General features: G+C 44.1%; 1 protein-coding gene across 1 annotated transcript in view; it reads right to left on the reverse strand.

Annotated features, from left to right (window-relative positions):
• Nucleotides 1-17,700, reverse strand: part of LHCGR (luteinizing hormone/choriogonadotropin receptor) — a 52,120-nt gene extending 34,420 nt beyond the window's left edge. The window contains exon 1 of the mRNA XM_044262449.1: nucleotides 17,549-17,700. Within this exon, the coding sequence (XP_044118384.1) occupies nucleotides 17,549-17,700 (152 nt within the window). The remainder of the gene's footprint in view (nucleotides 1-17,548) is intronic.
• Nucleotides 17,701-19,371: the final 1,671 nt, after the last annotated feature.

Genomic DNA, 19,371 nt, shown 5'->3' on the forward strand with positions numbered 1-19,371 from the left:
GCCAAGAGTTTAATATTTAAGACTGGGTACCTTTTAAGTTCATGAATAAAACATGTGTGTGTGTGTAGGTTGCATGTGTGTATGTGTGCTTAACTACATGTAACTGCAGAGTTCCAACGACTGGATTCAGGTGTAGAATTCCAACATATCGATAAAGAGATGTGCCAAGACTCACTTTTGGTCTTTATCAAAGAGTATGTTATTTTGTAAGTAAGATCCCAAACTTTGGGCTCAGACACACCTGGGTTCAAATCTCCATTCTCCCATTACCTGGCCAGTTGATCCTGAGGATGTTATGTACGCCCTCTATTTTGGTTTCTTCATCTATTAAAAGAATAATAATTCCTCCTTCACAGGGTGGTTATGAGGATTAATCAAGATAAGCCATGCAAAGAACAGGGCTTGGGCACCAAGTAAAGAGCTGATAAAATCGTTCAAAGGTGGCCCCATAGGCCTGGCTAGGAAGATGGAAAATAAACTGTCTTGAGAAAAGTAGAGAAGTGACTGGTGAAAATACAATTAGAAACCAGGCAGGCAGAGAAGGGAAGATTCTAGAAACTAGGAACATGTTTCTGTTTTGATCTATACCGTCTTCCCCAGACAGCCCCTTTCAGCATCCTCCCCTCCAGACCATGGGACTGCTATGATAGCTCAATCACATAGGCATCTCGTGCCATTTTGAGGGAACATCTACAGGGCATTCCTTTCAGTCACTCACATGTATTCAGAGGAACAATCCGAGTGTTCTTGAACTGAGACAAAAGTTACGCATTACATAAAAGTTGAGAAAAGAGCAATTCCTCGGCGACAGCAAAAGCAGGATAGGATGATGTGTGCCTGCTGGGGTTAAGACATCTCAGATGAAAGCATCTGCAAAGAGGGGTGAATGTTCAGTCAGCATCAAGCATATACAGTGGTTCAGGGTTTTGGACCAAGCACTGGCAGAGGTGGGGGAGTGAACAAGGACATTTCAGGTGGGAAGTGAGTATCAGGAATAAGAAAGTAGAGGTGGGAGATCTGTCAAGCAGACTGTCGTGGTTGCCGGAAAGAACACCTTCTGCATCAGAAGTGTATTTGAATCAGGGAGATGTCTTACGGTCTCGGAAGGGACTTGCTACTGGTATAAGGTGCTATGTGAGTTGTGCACACCCACCTATAAACTTATTTTATCCACTCAACAATGGTGTAAGGTGGGTATTTCCCTTTGATAGCAGAGGAAGTAGATCGAGACTCAGTAGCCTGAACAAAGTAGCATGACCAAGTGGACTGAACCCAGATGTTCTTTCTATGGTGTGATATTGGGCCAAAGTATGTGACTCTTTACCCACTCTCTTTCTCTCCCCACCACAAACTTAACTGAGGAATAACGACAAATATAATTGTATATACTTAAAGTGTACAGTGTGGTAACGATATACACATACATTGTGGAATCATTACCAAGATTAAGAAAATTAACATATCTGTCACCTCACATAGTTAACTCTTTTTGGGAGAGGGTGAGAACATTTAAAATCTACTTTCATTAGATCCTCAGAACATAGTCTTATAACTCAAAGTTTGTGGCCTTTGATCTATAGCTCCTCTTTTTCCCCTCTCTGCAGCCCCTGGCAACCATGATTCTCTTCTTTTTGTAGGAAACTGGCTGTTGTTGTTTTTAAGATTCCACATATAAGTGATAACATACAGTATTTGTCTTTCTCTGTTTGGCTTAGTTCACTTGGCATAAAGCCTTCCAGATGTGTCTATGTTATCTTAAATGGCTTCTTTTTTATGGCTGAAAAATATCCCTCTGTGTGTGTGTGTGTGTGTGTGTGTATTTACCACATTTTTAAAATGTATTCATTAATTTTATGAATAATAATTCATTAATTCATGAAGGACCCTTTGGTTGTTTCTATATATCTTGACTGTTACTACTGGAATGAACATGGGATGCAGATATCTCTTAAGAGATGGTGATTTCATTTCCTTCAGGTCTATACAGGTAACCCGCTCTCTGTCAGTGAGCAAGGTGGAGGAACAGGCATTGTAATCTTATTTCTCTTGATAAGAGAAATGCTGCACTCTCTCAGTTTCTCCTACAGAGCATCTTACCCAAAGTTCCTCTCTAGGGACTAATGCAGAGAAATTTCATTTCAGAGATGCTTTTACTCAACAGTTTCTTAGAGACGGTACAACTTAGAGGAAGTAATCCAAACTTGATCCTCTGACTTTATTCCTGAAGACAGTCCCACCAAACACATTGTTCAATACCCAAACTTATTTAACAGGGCATCCAAGAAGAACAGGGACAGCAGGGGGAGAAATCTTCTTACGATAGCATGTTTGCTTCCTATATTTCTTCTGGAATCATGTCCGCTTGGCTTACTGATTAAAAACACAGTTTTATTGCTCTCTACACTGCCAAGTCAATAAATTTCCAGAAGAGAAAGCTGTATTCTACTGTACCCCATGCCACATCAATAAAACTGACAGCCAAATTCTGATTCCAGAATCTTTATTGCTGGGGATAATGCAGTACAGAACATATTTTGGAGAGTGTTTACATAAAAGCTTAAAACGAACCCTTCAGAGCTGTTTATTCATGCAAATGGAACCCAGAAGCTGGAGCCTCTCAGCAAGCAGCCTCCTCCTCAGAAAGGGAGCACAGTGTGGCTCCCAGGAGAGCAGTTTGGCTCAGGTATGACCAGGGAGGTTGCCAGAGCTTTTGATTGATGGAGGGATGAGGGATGAGGAGCAAAGGTTGGACAGAAGTGAGAGAAGCTGTAGATCATGCACTGGCTGTCCCCAGTGACTACAGGACAGCCCTAGTGCACGATGAAATTTTGTAGTTGATGTTGATGCTGCTGATCAGGAAAGGCAGCCATAATGAGAATAAAAATAAAGTTCCTACCATAAAGGAAGCACTGAGCAACCAGCAGGTAACTTTGTGGATGTGGTTGGGGCGAGGATGAGGCCTGGGAGCTAGAGAATGGGGAGACAGGTGGGTGAGGCAGGTGTACTGAGCTTTTGCCGCTAGATGTGTTCTCATGAAGTGAGGGGCAGAATGTGGTTCTATGACTCCAAAGCTGTTTTTCCCACTGACTTACATTTTTATTTTAGAGATGTCATGTCTGCCTTCCTGATTTTTTCATCAGTTGGTAGCAGTTTCTGAGCAGACGTGCCAATAACCATTTGAATGTACTGCCTTTGAAGGTGCTCCTTCTCTGATGGGTGCTTTTGTGAGGCCAGAAACTTTTAGCAATGTGAGCAACTGTCTCCATAATAGCCCTGTGATTCTCCTCCGGTATACATCCCAGAGAAATTCTGACAGTGATACTTAAGGGAACCAGTTTAAGGATATCCTTCATGGCACTGTGGCAGCAGGGGGTAGGATGCAATCTGAGCATCCATTACTGACTGGGACAATGGTAGTGTGGGCAGCACGTACCTAAGTCATAGGTCAGCAGCTAGAAGCAAGAGTCTAAAGGCACACAGAACAGCCTGTGTGGATCTTAGAATCATGGTACTGAGAGCAACAAGTAAGAAATTCATGACATAAAATCCTACTTGCCCAATTTAAAAGTATACACATATAAAACATTAGCTATTTTAAGAGAAAACAGCTCAGCAGATATTAGGATCCTGGCCTATGGCAAGTTGAAAGGGAAGTGAGAGAGGGGATGAAATGAATAACTGAAAGCAGAGTGACTTTGAATGGACCAGTGATGACGTTGCTTGCATGAAGAAGTGTGATTGACTTAACCCTCTGTATCTGAGAGACAAAAAAAGAAAAAGAATGAAAGTTCTGTTTTGATGTATTGAGTCCTCCCCTGCTTTCCTTCCCTCTCCCCTTCCTTCTTTTCTTCTTTCCTGGTTTTGAAATTGGGCCTATGTGTAGTCCAAGAGTTTTGTGAACTTCAGGAACTTCTGTGGAAAAGCCTAGTCAATATCATTTGCTGTAGAGCAGCAGCCAAGGAGAACTGGGGACAAAAGATCAAGGGCAAGGACAGTTCAGCAGCTCCACTGTCCAAGGTCAAGAAAGGAAATGAAAGCTATGCGTAAAGCAAAGACAAATAAAAGAGGGGCAGAGCCTTTTCTGTCTCAGACAAGGAATGTGACAGTCCTAAACTAGGCAGCTCAGATGGTAGTAAAGAGCCAGGCTAGTGGGCAAATGTAAGGCAAATTGTAGGGTCGAGAGTTCCGTCTGCCTCCTAAATAGTCCATGAGATGTTTCAGGATGTTCATGGTGGGGGGCACCCCAACTACTTATTTTTATTACATTTCACAGCCTTTTCCCTTTCCTTTCCTTTCCTTCTTCCTATATGACACTTTGATTTTTAAATGAATGGATGATACACCATGGGCGACACTTGGATTAGAGCCAAATCCCACTTTGCCCAAGTGCCTGTGCTATAGATGTTGAAGCAAATACTTAGATAGGATGACAGAGTCTGCCTTAATTTCATCAAAGTCCATTTTTTCATAAATCCTGTCTGGAATTCCCCAGTCTTTCCAGTTATGGGCTAATGTTGATGTAGGTTGAAACTAAGCACTCACTCTAGTTCTGGCATCCTGTGATTGGTCGTTTCTCTGGTGGAGTTCTGTGCCTTGCTGCATTGTTTACACTAAACTTAACAATATTTGGAAGGTAGGAGTACATCTGCGATGTCTTGAATTATACTCGCTTCCCCTGACACCATGTTGGTGCTTGTTTTTGCCTTGAGTCCTTATCCTGTAGGCTGCCTGGTCTCCCCAGAGTCCACCTAGGAGTGGAGCCCCTCTCACCCTTCTCCTCAGTCACCGTATTCTGATCCCTGTGTCTCTGCTTCTTAAAAAACACTACTGACCCAGAAGAGTTCCTAACTGCTATCTGGTTAGGTTCATCCTTGTAGCTCTCATTGCTGGGTTCTGACTTTCAATCTGGGCCCCCTGGCATAGACAGAGACTCTTTGTGGGGCGGCCCAGTACAGTTGGGTTAGTTCCTAGAGAGGATGCTATGGTTGGCTGCCAAAATCACCCTTCCGGACTGAGGCACTCATTCGCCCAGAGGCTGGGAAGGGGGACAGAGGAAGCTCCTAAATGGTTGTTTCCCTGGAATTACCCTCAGCCTAAGATTGTTACCTCATCCAAGATCACCTCTTCTCTCCTGGGCAGCATGCATCCGATGACTGGTCAGTGCAGGGTGAGGGCCAGACCCCTTTGCCTCAAGGCTGGACTAGTCCGAAGGGCCATCCCACCTTCAGAGCTCCTTCCCATGCACTCTTTGACCTGGACACCTTCCCAGCCAACCCCAATTGCCGAGCCACCAGTGCATTTTGTGTCAGAACTCAGCACCAGGGGACAATTTACAGATAAGCAAATAGCATTTATATAAACTCAATCACCCTGAAAAGGATGCCATATTATCAGGTCCTCCTTAATTGTTCCTAATGTCTCCTGAATACTCATGAGGTAGGGCTTGAACCCTTCTTACTTTTTTCTTCAGGGTTTAAAAACACAGATGACCTTGGAAGGAACCAGTTTGCCCAGCTCACTGGCTTGTTAAGGAACACTCAACATAATGTTAGCTGATGAATTTCAGAGTCAGGAGGACTGTGTCCCCCCTCAGTGAAATCCAGGATTTAGAAATCCTTGCTTATAAAACCCTACCAGTTGGGATCCATTTGCATTATCAAAGGGCTCTTTGTTCTACAAAAGAATTCTAAGGACAGTTCCTTTAAATAACAAACTCCCTAGGTGAATGGAAAATACAGTTCCAATGGATGCACTCTCTCCTTTAAAAGACAGATTTCACATGAAGTCAATGACAACTGTAGGTTCCCCTCCTCCCCTTGGTCTTTAAAAGCTTGGATTGCATCAGGGTTTCCAAGGTAGGATCACCTTCTGAAGCCTGGAGGCTAAGCAGGGCCAGAAGAAGGTGAGAGCCTGGGAAAAAGTCTTGCACCAAACAGAGTCCCCAAAGACTGGGTGGAGTCCTAGGTATCCTGTCAGAGACTTTACCCGTCCTTCTGCCCCGCATAGCAGAAATGAAATATTTTTATTCACTTCCTTCTAATTATCTAGAAAAGCCATCTATATTATCGATTTACGAAAGCTACAAACATCCATCTGTCTTTCACAGACAATTAGTTTATTGCTAGAGCTATAGATCCTGAATTTTAAAATGCTACCAGATCAGAAGTAGGAAAAAAGAAACTCAAGATGCTCAAAGCTTTTTGCCTAATGAACTCATTGAAATAGGAGGCAGAAGCATTACCTTATTTAAAAGAATGTTAATGTTTTTGTATTTATTACATAAGACCTTGATCTAAATTCAACAGAGACTTAAGAATGTCTGTGTTCTTTTCAAAGCTGCTGGGTAATTATAATAAACTTGCTTTCATCTTGGAATGAAATAAAAGTGGTTTCCCCCTTTCTAAATGATTTTAAATCATTGAGTTTTCAAATGTATCGATCCACTTGGTAATTTCATTACTGGCTATGTCTTCATTTATTGGCCTCTTGTCTTCAACATTTACCTAGAGGGAGCTGAGTTGTCAATATTACCTGAAATATGAAGTCAGTATAGATGGACAAGCAATTTGTTCAGTTTTACATCTGGAAATTTGGAATGCTCCTTAAAAATACATCGAGGTGGTTTTGACTGACCACTCTTTTAAACACTTCCTGTATTAGGCTCAAGGAATCAGAAGAAAGGGCTGCTGGCCAGTGATTTGGTTCAACCCCTCACTTTATAGACAAAGAAATCTTCAGCTAGGAAAAGCAAAATGATTTCCCTGAAACCATGTGGCAATTCTGTGGCAGATCTGGACTAGAACATAGGTCACTTTGTTCCCAGTCCAGTGCTGTGTCTTTCACTAATCAAAGCGCACCAGCACTGTTCCTCTAGGGGTTTTGTTGATAGACTCTGCTAAACAATCCTCTGTTTCTCCGGTGAAAACATAGTCTTCTGACACAACCAACAGCTTCTGGAGGGCATGTGCTCACAGTCTTCAACTTCAAAGATGCTGCTTAAATTCCTCTTCCTCCATGAGCCTACCAGAATGGGTTGTCTTTCTCTCTCCTACCCTCCTCAGCAAGAATGACTACTCAGTTTTTTTTCCCCTCTCTGTACTATTAATTTGAGAATTTACCAGGTACCCCATTCATACCCCATATGAATGTTTCCTCTGTTCCACCACTGAACACCCATTCTCTGCTGGACCCTGCCTTCACAAGGGTTTCTTGCTTCCAGCTCCTTTATTCCTTTCCCACTGCCAAATTTCTTGGGCATTCTTTTCTCCACTCTGACTAGTCCCTGACCTGGCTTCCCCTCACCCCACACTGGGTTTCCCCTAACAGGTCTAGACTGATCTTCCTGGTAACTCCCACCATGTTACTATCATACTCAGTTATCTTCTCTTGGCCTGCCTACTATCTACACATGTCTCAGCCCTGTATTCATGCCCTTCAAATAAAGGTTTAAACTTCATTTGCCAGTCCTGTCACCCACTATTTCTCTCAAATAACCCACACACTCAACTTGCGCTGTCCAGTCAGGCAGCCACCAGCCACATGTGCCCACTGAGCCCTTGAAACACAGCAGATCTGAATTGAGGTGCACTGAAAGCGTACCATGTACACTGGAAATTTGGAAGCTGTTGAAGACTCAAAGAAAAAGAATATAAAGTATCTCATGAATAGTTTTTGTACTGATTACATGTTAAAATGATAATATTTTATACATGGAGATTAAATGAACTATTTCACTGAAATTGATTTCACTTTTTAAAAGCTCTTTAAACTTGGCTATTAGAAAATGAAGATCACACCTGTGACTGACGTTATATTTTTGCTGGATTGTGCCACTGTGGACAAATCACCCTATTGTGGTTCCTGAACTTGCCTCTCTCTTTTCTGCCTCTATTCACACTGTCTCCACCATCTGGCACATCCACCCTTCTCTGCGGGTCAGCTTCTACCCTTGGTTAAAGGTCTCTCTCAGAGGCTCTGTACTTTCCAGAATATGCCGTCAATACCAATGGCATGTGCTTTCTCTCTGGAAGCAGTCTCGTGGGGGCAGTGAAGACCAGACCCTGGACCCAGACTACTTGCATTCAAATCACAGCTTTACTCATAAGATAATGATGATACTAACTACCCCAGTGATTTTTGAGATTAAATAAGGGACCATTTATATAGTACTAATATAGCATCTAGCACAAGATAAGAGCACAGTGAGTACTTCTAATCCACAGCTGCTTACTGCAAAGGATTCAAGCTAACGCAGTAACTTCTAGTGACGACTCTACCTTCCTTGTCAAGGGTAGGGGATTAGTGGGGGTGAGGGGCTGGTGGGTTCAGTACATTGGAATGGACTCTTCTATTTGTCATGGGTCACTCTTTAATCTATAAAATATCTGTGACTTTTCCCTGACTCAACTCTCTGCTGATAATAGATAGGACAACTGAGAGGGAGGGTAAATATTCCCACTTGGTAACTTTCTTTTGGGATCAGGTATTTCTTACAGGTGTCAGCTGACAGCCCTTTTAAAAAATGATACAGAACAATTTTCCATTAAATGTTACAACCCTAGAGAACCACTCTGCAGAGCTCTCATTTGCTCACTGATTTTAAAAAGTTTAGTCAGTTGGAACCCTCCCATGGCGAAGTGTAATTTGGGTGACTCCTCTAAGACAGACTTTCTGGAGCACCCAAGAAGCTGTGAGGAGCTTATGAATTATAGTGTGAACCAAAATTTTCAAGAAGAGTCCCTGGATAATAGATTTTCCAAGTCATTTGTGCAACAACTAAATTAAAGATATAAAGCCTCCGAGGAAAATGGTAAACACATCTAAGCCCTTACCTCAAAACCCATTTAAAGTTTTCTACAGACACAAAGCCAAATAACCCAATCTTTACCCCTTAAACTGAATTCTTCTAGCAATAATATAACATGACAAGAATAACTCTGGTAAATAAAATTACATGTTGAATTCTCCCCAGGGAATGTCTGCATCATCTGTAATCATTTCTCAAAAGTATTTTTTAGAAGCCGAGAATATTATGTTGTCAGGACAGTGACACTGAAGGTATGCTTCAGGAAACTCTTTCATTACAGGCTCCTGTTCCATCCAGACACTTACAAACTTTTCTTTTCTTTTTCTTTTTTAAAAATAAGCCTGTAAAATCTGGTTGCAGCTGATATACCACATATTTTTAATTAATTTGAGGATAGATTTAAAGTGCCTGAAATGAGGCTCAGGCAGTTAAGTGTCTGTCTTCGGGTCAGGTCATGATCCCAGGGTCCTGGGATGGAGTCCAGCGTCCTACTCCCTGCTCAGTAGGGAGTCTTCTTCTCCCTCTGCCCTCACCCTGCTCATTTCTCTCTCTCTCTCTCTCTCCTTCTCAAATAAATAAAATCTTAAAAAAAAAAAAAAACGAAGTGCCTGAAATTACTGGCATGAGTGCCTTCACTCTTTACCAGCTCCTCAGCTCTGGTGGATCCTAATTTGTGTAGTTATCTTGCTCAAAAATGCCCCTTCTGTAGAAGCGCCTCATTGCTGGTTATGTCTGGGTGGAGCATCTGGTTGACTGTTGCTCCTTTGTTCTTGCCCAGGCAGATTCTTTCTCTTGGGAATTTCAAACTTGTGCTAGGACTGTGGAGCTGATTCATTGTAAAGGTGGAATCTAGAGGAATGGGAACTCACCTCTTGCTGCTAAAATGCCAAATGCTCTTGGGATCCTGCATATCCTTCGCCTTCCTCCTTGTTCTTCTGTGGGGTTAACCTCCGATGATTCAGTTGGTCAGAGCTGATTTCCGGTGCTTACAAATAAGAAAAGCCTTAACCGGAGCTCTGCCTCCGTTTCCTGGGGGAAGTAAGCCTCCGTTCCATTGAGGACCCATAGCAGGGGGGGTATGTGGTGGTCAGTGAGAGAGCAGAGGGCCCTGGACAGTGATTTGCCAGTGTCTTCTCTAAGCTTGTGTCAGAGAGCAGGACCAGGCTTCTGGGATAATCGCACTGGCCTGGCTGTCCCCATAGGGAAAGAGACTCCGAGAACTACAGCTCAAGCCATGCCTCCACTGAAGTTTCTTCCTTACTTAGACTAGAAGCGATGACCCCCTATTCTGAACTCCTACCAGACTTGGTTTATAAGCTTCCTCACCTCCTGCTTTTCTCTGCAGTCATCTGAGAACTAGACCTCTCTCTCCTATGGCTGAAGACTAGAAGCTCTTGGAGGGCAGGGGCAGTGTCTATGGATTCTGCATGTTGTCTTATACACTTCAGTATGTAATTCCCAGACGGTCAACAGATCTTCTGTGTGTCAGCCGGAGCCATGGGATGGGGAATGGAGAAAAGAAAGGACCCAGAATAGGTCAGATGCTCTAGCCGGATACACAGGACTAATCCTGTTGTACAGTAGAAAACAGCCTCTAATCAGGTGTTAGGAGGCATGTTTCAAAGGCAGCTCAGCCTGGGCTGAGAAGACTAGCATATCAGACTCCAGGCAATAATGAGCTCTGCTATTTCGAGATTCTAAGTTATTCACCTTCCAGGTTGAGAAGACCTCGGGGGTCATTTTCTCTAATTAACACCTCCCGGGAACAAAACTATTCCACCAGGCTTGCCCCTTGGATGATGTGTATTTTCTGTTCAACCTCATTCACCAGCTGTGGGTTTGTAGTCTTCTCCGTACCATCAGATCGTTACAATCACACGTTGTAGTTAGGTGGAACCTTTATTTCCCGGTACTTTTGGCTCTGCCAGCTCATTTATCTTCACCACAGTCAGCCCCGCTCAGGGGCAGGAACCATCTCGCCCCTTTTATAGACAGCACAGAGGCTTTATCGCTAGCCAGAACCCATAGTGCAAATTAAGGGAAGGAGACTTCATGCTAGAACTCCGGTCTGCCTGGTCTTTATCCTGTTGATCAGTTCAGATGATCGGAACGCTGCAGTGGGCCCTACCTTGTCATACCAGATCAGCCCTACCCCTGTGGGCTCAGAAATCCTGTCTGCTGCTGCTTCTGAGGTAGAATTAGGAACCCAGGAGCCACCTCATTTCGTCAGAGTCAAGGACAAATGTCATAGCAGCGGAGAGGGGGGACCCCCTTCATTCTGAAAGCCGAGTTTTACTTATAAATTGGACTGTTCTGGGTTTGGCTCAGGTGGCATTAAGCTCTTGTTCAGGACCACACAGAGCGCAGCTGTGAGTTGTTTGCTGACTGGGAGGGGGTGTCCTTTCCCTGTGAGGCAGAAGCTGGAGGGAAATGAAACCCATGGAGAGAAGCTGTTAAAAGCTGCCCACCAAGTCAGAAAGCCCACCTGCCTGGTGGGTGGGATTATTTTAATTCTCCTCTTTAAAAAAATAGCTGGTGAGAAATTTGCTAAAATCTGCATTAAATAAGATTTTTTGCACGCCAAGGGGAGCTGCCAGAGCAGAATGCATATGCTTCCATGGAGCCAGCCCCCCTTGGGTCTGGAAATGAGCAGCAGGGTCTCTCTAGCACCACTATTCACCTGACTTTAAAGTTCCATGGGTAAGATTATAGTTACCCATGGCCAAGACACCATCTGATGCAGCCACTCTGGCAGATTACATTTTGGAATAAAAGCTTTTGTGCCTCATTTCAAGACATGAAAAGAAGCCAAACTGAGAGGATTGGGAAGAAGATAGAGGGGGTGAAGGAGCAGAACTGGAGCCCTGAATTAATCTGACTTACTGCTTTTGAAATAAAAAAGAATAGGGCAAGAGAAAACACAAAGAATTTTTGCTCTCCAAGGAGGATGCTGGGTCTGATGCCAAAGGAATTGGTGTATGAACCATTTTTGGCTCTACACTTGCACTGAGATTTTGGGAACTCTGTTGTTTGCTTTTTTAGTGTCCTGCTAGGGGTCATCATTTACTGTCCCCAGAAGGATGATTTTTAAACTAATAAAATTTGGTCCTTGCAAAGTTTCCCCCAAGGAGTCTGTTCATAGGCACAGCCAGGTTTAAGAATTGCCTTGAAGGTGTCATTGGGAGACTTGAGTCAGAACTGAGGTTCAAGATAACCTCTACTTTGGGCTTTTGCTTTTGTTGGGTGTGTGGGAGTGGTGGTGTTGGGAGCTGAGACACGAGCTTTATGAATTGAGTTTTTGTTTGTTTGTTTGTTTGTGTTTGTTTTGGGTTTTTTTTTTTTTTTTTTTTTTTTTTTGGTCAGGCCCAGCTGCATGGAAGCTGAGGGCAGGGCCAAGCTGTTGTACTTGCAAGAACTTGGTATGCTTCTCCATGTTTTGTAAACTCCTACCTCATACCCTTGACTGGGAACCCATTGGTCTCAATCTGGGCTCCTAGGGGATTGCTTTGGTTGGTTTTAATGGATCCTGGGTTGAAGACTGATTTTTCTCTAATAAGTGAGTTAAAATAAACAAATAACAAAAATCAAAGCAATTTGGATGGGATATACTCATATGGGTAAGCTTCTAGTTTTGCTTCTTTGAAGTGGATACATTTACTATGCCCATTCAAAGGATAGACTGGGGGGGGGTCTGCAAAATCTGGAAACTAGGCATTGATATAACACAAAGAACTCCCTTCACTACCCATATCACCTCCTCACCTCCCCGTCCTCTATAATGGAGATTTTTAAAATGACATTGAGATGCAGTACATGCTAACTAATATACATTTTTGTTTGTGTGTGCATTGATTCATTGTTGCTATTCAGCTGTCTACTCAGTTTGATAATGACAGTAGCTGAAGAAACACGTAATGACAGTAGCTGAAGAAACACGTGAATATGTGCTGAATGTGAATCATAATACCCATAAAATTCTGGGATTCTTAAGTTGACTAGGATCTCTTCAAGTGGTTGTGGTTCTCACTTTAGCACAGTGATTCAAAACCAGAGGTGGGGTGAATTTTGCCTCCCATGGCGCATTTGGGCAAATGTCTAGAGCCATTTTGATTTGTCATAATTCAGGAGGGCAACACTACTGGCATCTAATGGGTGGAGGCCAGGGAAGCTGCTAAACATCCTATAGTGTACAAAACAACCCTCCCTCACGAATGATTGTTTGGCTCCAAATGTCAGTTGTGCTGAAGTTGGGAAACCCTGATCTCCCAGAAGAGGCTTATTTTGAATAAAAGATTACATTATGGCAGGGTATGTGCAAAGATATAGATAGGTACAGAATATCAAAGGATGCTTGTATGGAAGGGAGGAGACGTTGGGGAAAGCTTCAAGGGGACATGACTCCAAGTCATGATTTTTACTTAAAAATCATTGTAATCAGTTGTTCAAGAATGACTGATTGAATATTTATTAGTTAAGGACTATATATTGGGATTTTTTTTTCTTTTTGCACAATGCTCTGGATAATGTGAGTATTTCTGATGATTTTGTATTTTTCTCTAAAAATATTCCCCAAAGGGCCTAGGAGAAGCTTAAGAAGCTCGAATCCATTCAGCTTTATTCTTTGCTTCTCAGCAAGGAATCTGAATCTAGTCTAACCTGTGGTTCTTCCAATGGGACTCTTCTTCCTTTCTCTCCTTCAAGGTTCAGCCCCACAATTCTTCATCTGTGAAGCCTTTCCTTGGAGATTTCAGTCCATAGTAATTGCTTTGTTCTCTGAATTCCTAGACCCTTGTTACTTCTCTCTCTGATCACATAACTCTCTTGCGTGTGTTTCTATCCAGATTGTGGGCTCCTCAAGGGACTGGGACCGTGCTCTCCACCTGTATATCCCTCTACAGCATTGAACACTGTTCTGGACCCTGATTTTTACTGAAGCTATGAGAAGGAGAAACATTCAGGAAAGATGTCAGGAGTCTAACATCTTCTTGTAGTATTAGATTGATAGATACAGCACATTTTATCCTTCTAAAGTCTTTGGATTATTTTTTATAATAAAGTTTAAGGTTTAATGTCTGTTCAGTAGGCACGACATGCAAAAAATAAATTGCCATTATTATTAGCATTTTCTAACTAACAGATTTTTCAGAAGCTGTTTCCATATCAAGAAGATCAACCTTTCTGTTGTCATAGAGACAAAGATCTTAATATAACCATGGGCAAGGTGAAAAAAAATTTTTTCCCTTTCCTTCCAGATGTCTGAGACTAATAAGAAAAGGAAAAGGAAATGTTTTAAATCATTTTTTCTTTTTATTTCCCTCCCCCCAATTAGAATGAATGAACATGTGGGAGGCTATTCTTTGTATCACATTTTTAATTTTAAATATTTAAGTTTTTAATAAAACATGGAAGAGATAGAAAAATATGAATGATTGAATAGTGCCATTTTCAAAATTTGCAAACAGTGGCTTGTTCATGACAATTATAATCCATGTATCTTTATTTCCCCTTTTTAAACCAAATAGTGGACTTACAGGTGGAAGTCTTACAAGGCAGACTTCCAAGGCCTAGAAGATTAAAATACAAACTAGCATCTACTGAGGGGCCAATGATGAATTCTAAAATGCTGTGCAGTAATACCTAGCTCCTCCAACCACCAGAAACAAGAGTGCTCTCCTTCTTTCTGCAGAGTCCGACCCTGTGCATGACTTCTTGTAAGACCTCTCTCTTCTTCTGGGTGCCTTATTCATGATTTCAGCTTTCTTCTGCTGAGCTCCTGATAATTTGTTATACATAGCATTTTTTCCCTATCTTGTAATTACTGTCTCCCATTTCATTCACTCATTGCCAAGGAAAGAGGACTTCAGTATGAAGCTGTTCACTTTTCCTGTCTTCTGCCTCAATGAGAAGTTACACATTTATCCATCCCCCAGGACTCAGGAGCATCCCCCCCTCTCTAAGATTAACCCTTCCCCTGTGATCTGAGACTGACAATGCTACCCTCACAGAGATCTTACTCCATCAAATACGTTCTCTCCCAGCCCTCCTATCTTCGGTCTGTCCTCCATGTCTTCCTTCTTACTGCTCTTTGAAGACAAAAATGAACACAACCTTTTCTCAATCCTGCATATTTTCCATAGTGCGTGTGTGTGTGTGTGTGTGTGTGAGTTTAGGAAAATGTAACTTTCTTACAAAGACAAGCAAATATAAAAACACAGTTAACAGTCTTTGGTACGCAATAGCAGAAGGGGACCTTGGTCAGGTTAGTCCATCTCTTTGAACCTCAGTTTCTTGAAGTCTGTATGATAAGTGCTGGCGGAATGAGAAAGGCTGTTAGTGGCACAATCATTCATAAGAGCAAGATGGGAGGTTTGTCAGGGAAGGACAAGGGCTGGGACTTAGAAGGCAGTTTCCATAAATTTGTGGATTGATTGAAACCAATTCTATCAGCATAGTCCTCACCTTCAGGGAATTGAGCTGACAGATAATTAATGGAAGCTAATGAATATAAACCCCTCAGTCTTTAAAGTGTATCTCTCAACTGCAAACATTTTCTGAAGGCCACTAACTTTATTTTTATTTATTTATGTATTTATTTATTTAAGAGAGCACTCTTGCGGGGAGGAGTGGGCAGAGGGACAGAGAGAATCTTTTCTTTTTTTAAGATTTTAGTATATGTGCTGCCGAAGTGAGCACTTTTTAAAAGATTTTATTTATGTATTTGTCAGAGACAGAGAGAGAGAGAAAGAGAAAGAGGGAAAGAGGGAGAGAGCACAAGCAAGGGGAGCAGCAAACTTCCCAGGGAGCAGGGAGCCTGATGTGGGACTCAATCCCAGGACCCTGGGATCATGACCTGAGCTGAAGGCAGACACTTAACTGACTGAGCCACGAGGTGTCAAGGGAGAGAGAGAATCTTTTTTTTTAAAGATTTTATTTATTTATTTGACAGATCACAAGTAGGCAGAGAGGCAGGCAGAAAGAGAGAGAGAGAGAGAGAGAGAGAGAGAGGAGGAAGCAGGCTCCCCGTTCAGCAGAGAGCCCAATGTGGGGCTCAATCCCAGGACCCTGGGATCATGACCTGAGCCGAAGGCAGAGGCTTTAACCCACTGAGACCCCCAGGCGCCCCGAGAGAGAGAATCTTAAGCTGGCTTCACACTCAGTGCTGGAGCTGATGTGGGGCTGGTTTTCTCCACCCTGAGATCATACCTTGAGCTGATATTAAGAATGGGATGCTTAACTGACTGAGCCACCCAGGCACCCCATGAAGGCCACTAACTTCTTCAGGGGAGAGGCTCAGCTCCTCAGGAGAGAGGGGGAATTCCCTTCATGGAGTGGACTCTTGACAGACTGCTGGGGCCCAAAGAAATGGTGGGGGATTGCCTCTTTCCTCCCCAAGAATGGAAATTCATTGCAGCCAATGGTTAGAACTATAACACCAGTCTCCACCAGCCTAGCATCTTTGGATACTTTTATAGTTCTTGTCTTTCTTCTTTCTTTGAACAACTTTATTGAGATATAATTCATATGCCATAATATTCACCTATTTAATGTGTACAGTGCAATGGTTTTTACATTAAAATTACATTATAATAGAATGTTAAGTAATTTTTGTTACCCCTAGAAGCCCCGGCCATTAGCAGTCCCTGGGCCTGCCCTTCTACCTGGCAGCTACTGATCTGCTTTCTATGTGGACATTGCAGGTAAATAGAACCATATGATGTGTGGTACATTTTTCTTTTCTTTTTTTTTGTTAAAGATTTTATTTATTCACTAGAGAGAGGGAGAGCGAGCGAACAAGCTGGGGGGAGGGGCAGAGGGAGAGGGAGAAGCAGACCCCATCCCCCCAACAGGGAGCCCAATGCAAGGCTGGATCCCAGGGCCCTGCGATCATGACCTGAGCCTAAGGCAGATGCTCAACTGACTGAGCCCCCCAGGAGCCCCTTTGTGTGGTACCTTTTTCTAAATCAAAGAAGAGAGACCAAGTGATACTGATACACTAGCACTAAAGGCCCCTGGTCTCTTCAACCCATCGCTTCAGGAAACAACTTCCTCCATCTGCTTGCTGATGTATGCAATTCTTTTAATCACCTTTGTAAAGGGGAGGCCTGGGTGGTGTGTGGGAGGTGTGACACAAGACACACCTTGATCAGACAACCAGATAGAGATGCAAGTGCATCTGGGAAGGGGCAAAGCAGTGCCTTGTAAACTTACTAAGGCCCACATCAGCACTGGTTGGGAAACGCGGCCAGCCAACAATCCCGGGTTGAGTGACTAGGTCACCCCTTGCCATAGGGCGCGCCATCACATGCCTAGAGGAGCGCAGGGTGCCGGAGGTCACGGTAACCTTCACCAAGCTGGCTGGCGCAAGGGTCAAAGACATAGACAGCTGCTGTTGAGAAGCATCACAACCGATCCCCTTCCAGCAGCTGCAGGGAGCTGGCCTTCCCCCTCCGTGGCTTCTGGGCAATTCCATGCCCCTTGCCGCAGCCCCAACCGGGTAAATCGGGAAATTGCGGGTCTGGGGCCACCAGAGGCTGCAGGGTGCGCAGTGATAGGGCTCCCACCCAAGGCGTGGCACTGGTTGGCAAAGACAGTCCCCAAGCTTTGCCTTCTCACCACTTTAAAAGGTGGAATTTGATAGGACGAAGCCTTTTTCTCCAAGCTTCCAGGTAAAGAGGGCCAGAGTAGGGAGACGAGGTGGCCCGGAGCGAGCGAGGGTGCCGGGGCGGGGCGCCGCGTACTCACAGTCCGGTGAGGCCGGCCCGCGGGCCGGGGCAGCGCAGGGCGCCGTCGGGCGGGCAGCTGCAGGGCTCCGGGCAGTGCGCCCCGGGAAGCGCCCGCCGCAGCAGCAACAGCAGCGCCAGCAGCGGCCGCAGCGCGGGCAACCGCCGCCTCATGGCAGGCGAGCCTGAGCGCGGGCTTTGGCGGCGGGCCGGGTGCCCTGGCCAGCCCCGGAGGGCCGCCCGCGCCCCTCTCCCCGCCCCTCGCTCTGCCCACCCCCTCTCCCGCGCCCGCCCGGCCTCGGCTGCTGAGACTGTTCTGCCTCGACCTGGGGGAGAGGCCAGCGACCCCTCCATCTCCTCCCTTCTGCAGCTCTCCCTGGCCGGCCCTGTCCTCTAGTTACAGGAAGGAGAGGGTGGTCCTGGAGAATGCTTTGGACAAGGAGTAGGGAGTTCTGAATTCTCACCCAGGCTCTGCGGTAACTGAGTGTGAAGTTGAGTGAGGTTTGTCCCTTCCAGGAACTTCTCTTATTTCATATGTGAGAGGAGCAGACCGATACTCTGCCCCGCTCAGATGCTTTTCCTCTCCTTGGTTCTCAGCCCCAAATTCTTCTTCCTTCTGTCCCACCAACTCCCTCCCCACAAGTAATCTCTGTCCTCTCAACTTCCCAAGTAATTTCTCTGTATTTTTCTTGGTAGTGACCACTTTCCCCCTTACAGCATAGCTATTTGAGTCTGTTCTCTTTCTCCACTATGTACTGTAATGTCCTAGAGAGCAAAATCCAGTTCAGATTTGTTTTTCTATTCCTGGCTTCCTGTTAAGTCTCTATCTCTTTACAGATCTTATTTATTTATTTGAGAGAGCAAGAGAGACCGAGCACAGTGGGGTGGGACAGAGGAGAGAAGAAACATTTACATGTTTATTTGGGAAAGACCACGACTGGGGTGGGTGGCCGGCAGAAGGAGAGGGAGAAGCAGACTTCCCTTTGAGGAAGGAGCCGCACATGCACACATGCGCCTGGATCCCAGGACCCCAGGTCATGACCTGAGTGGAAGGTGGATGCTTAACTGACTGAGCCACCCAGGCCCCCATGTGTGAACTTTCTAAAAAAGATTTGTTGAATGAATGAAAGGGCTATGGTGATGTACAGCAACTGCTCCAAGGAGAGGCCCATTACAGGCTAGACCCTGTGACAGGTGCCCTCCCTCCAGTCATGTCTAAACTTCACAACAAATTTGCTGGGTGTTTGTTGCAACACCAGAAATGATGTCCAGAGAGGTTATGTGACTTCCCCCAAGTCACACAGTTCTTAAGTGATGGAAACCTGTTTGCACTGACATCCATCACCCACTTTATCTTACCAGTGCAAAAAATTATTGTATGATCTGCGTATGAAGGATTTAGAAACAAGGCAATTTTATAGATAACTATGGGAATGCATAATTTCCTCTATTCAGTTTCATCATTGAAACACATTCCCTTCCCCCTTTACAATGACTCTGTTTGGACAGTGGAAATCCTGGAAGTCTTGCTGGAAGAGGTGGACTTCAAGAGCCTAGAAGTTGTCTAAGACTCGACAGACAGAAAGTGAAAGAACAGATTTCTTTCTTTCTTATTTGAAATGACCTCTCAAGGTCAGACTGGCTCAGTCACCAGTATGTAGTCACTTGTGAGTTTTTGCCCAAGGAAGGTAGATTTTTAAAAATTATAATTAAAAAAAAATTGGCTTTCCCCACATTGTGCTAGATAGCATGAAAAACAAAGCTTATGTCCTTTCTTTTTTGGATCCCTCTCTCCAACTGCTTATTTGATCTCCTCAACCTTTCATACCTCTATATGCTATTCAT

The sequence above is a fragment of the Neovison vison genome, chromosome 8 (assembly GCF_020171115.1).
Source record: "Neovison vison isolate M4711 chromosome 8, ASM_NN_V1, whole genome shotgun sequence".
Taxonomy (NCBI): Eukaryota; Metazoa; Chordata; class Mammalia; order Carnivora; family Mustelidae; genus Neogale; species Neogale vison.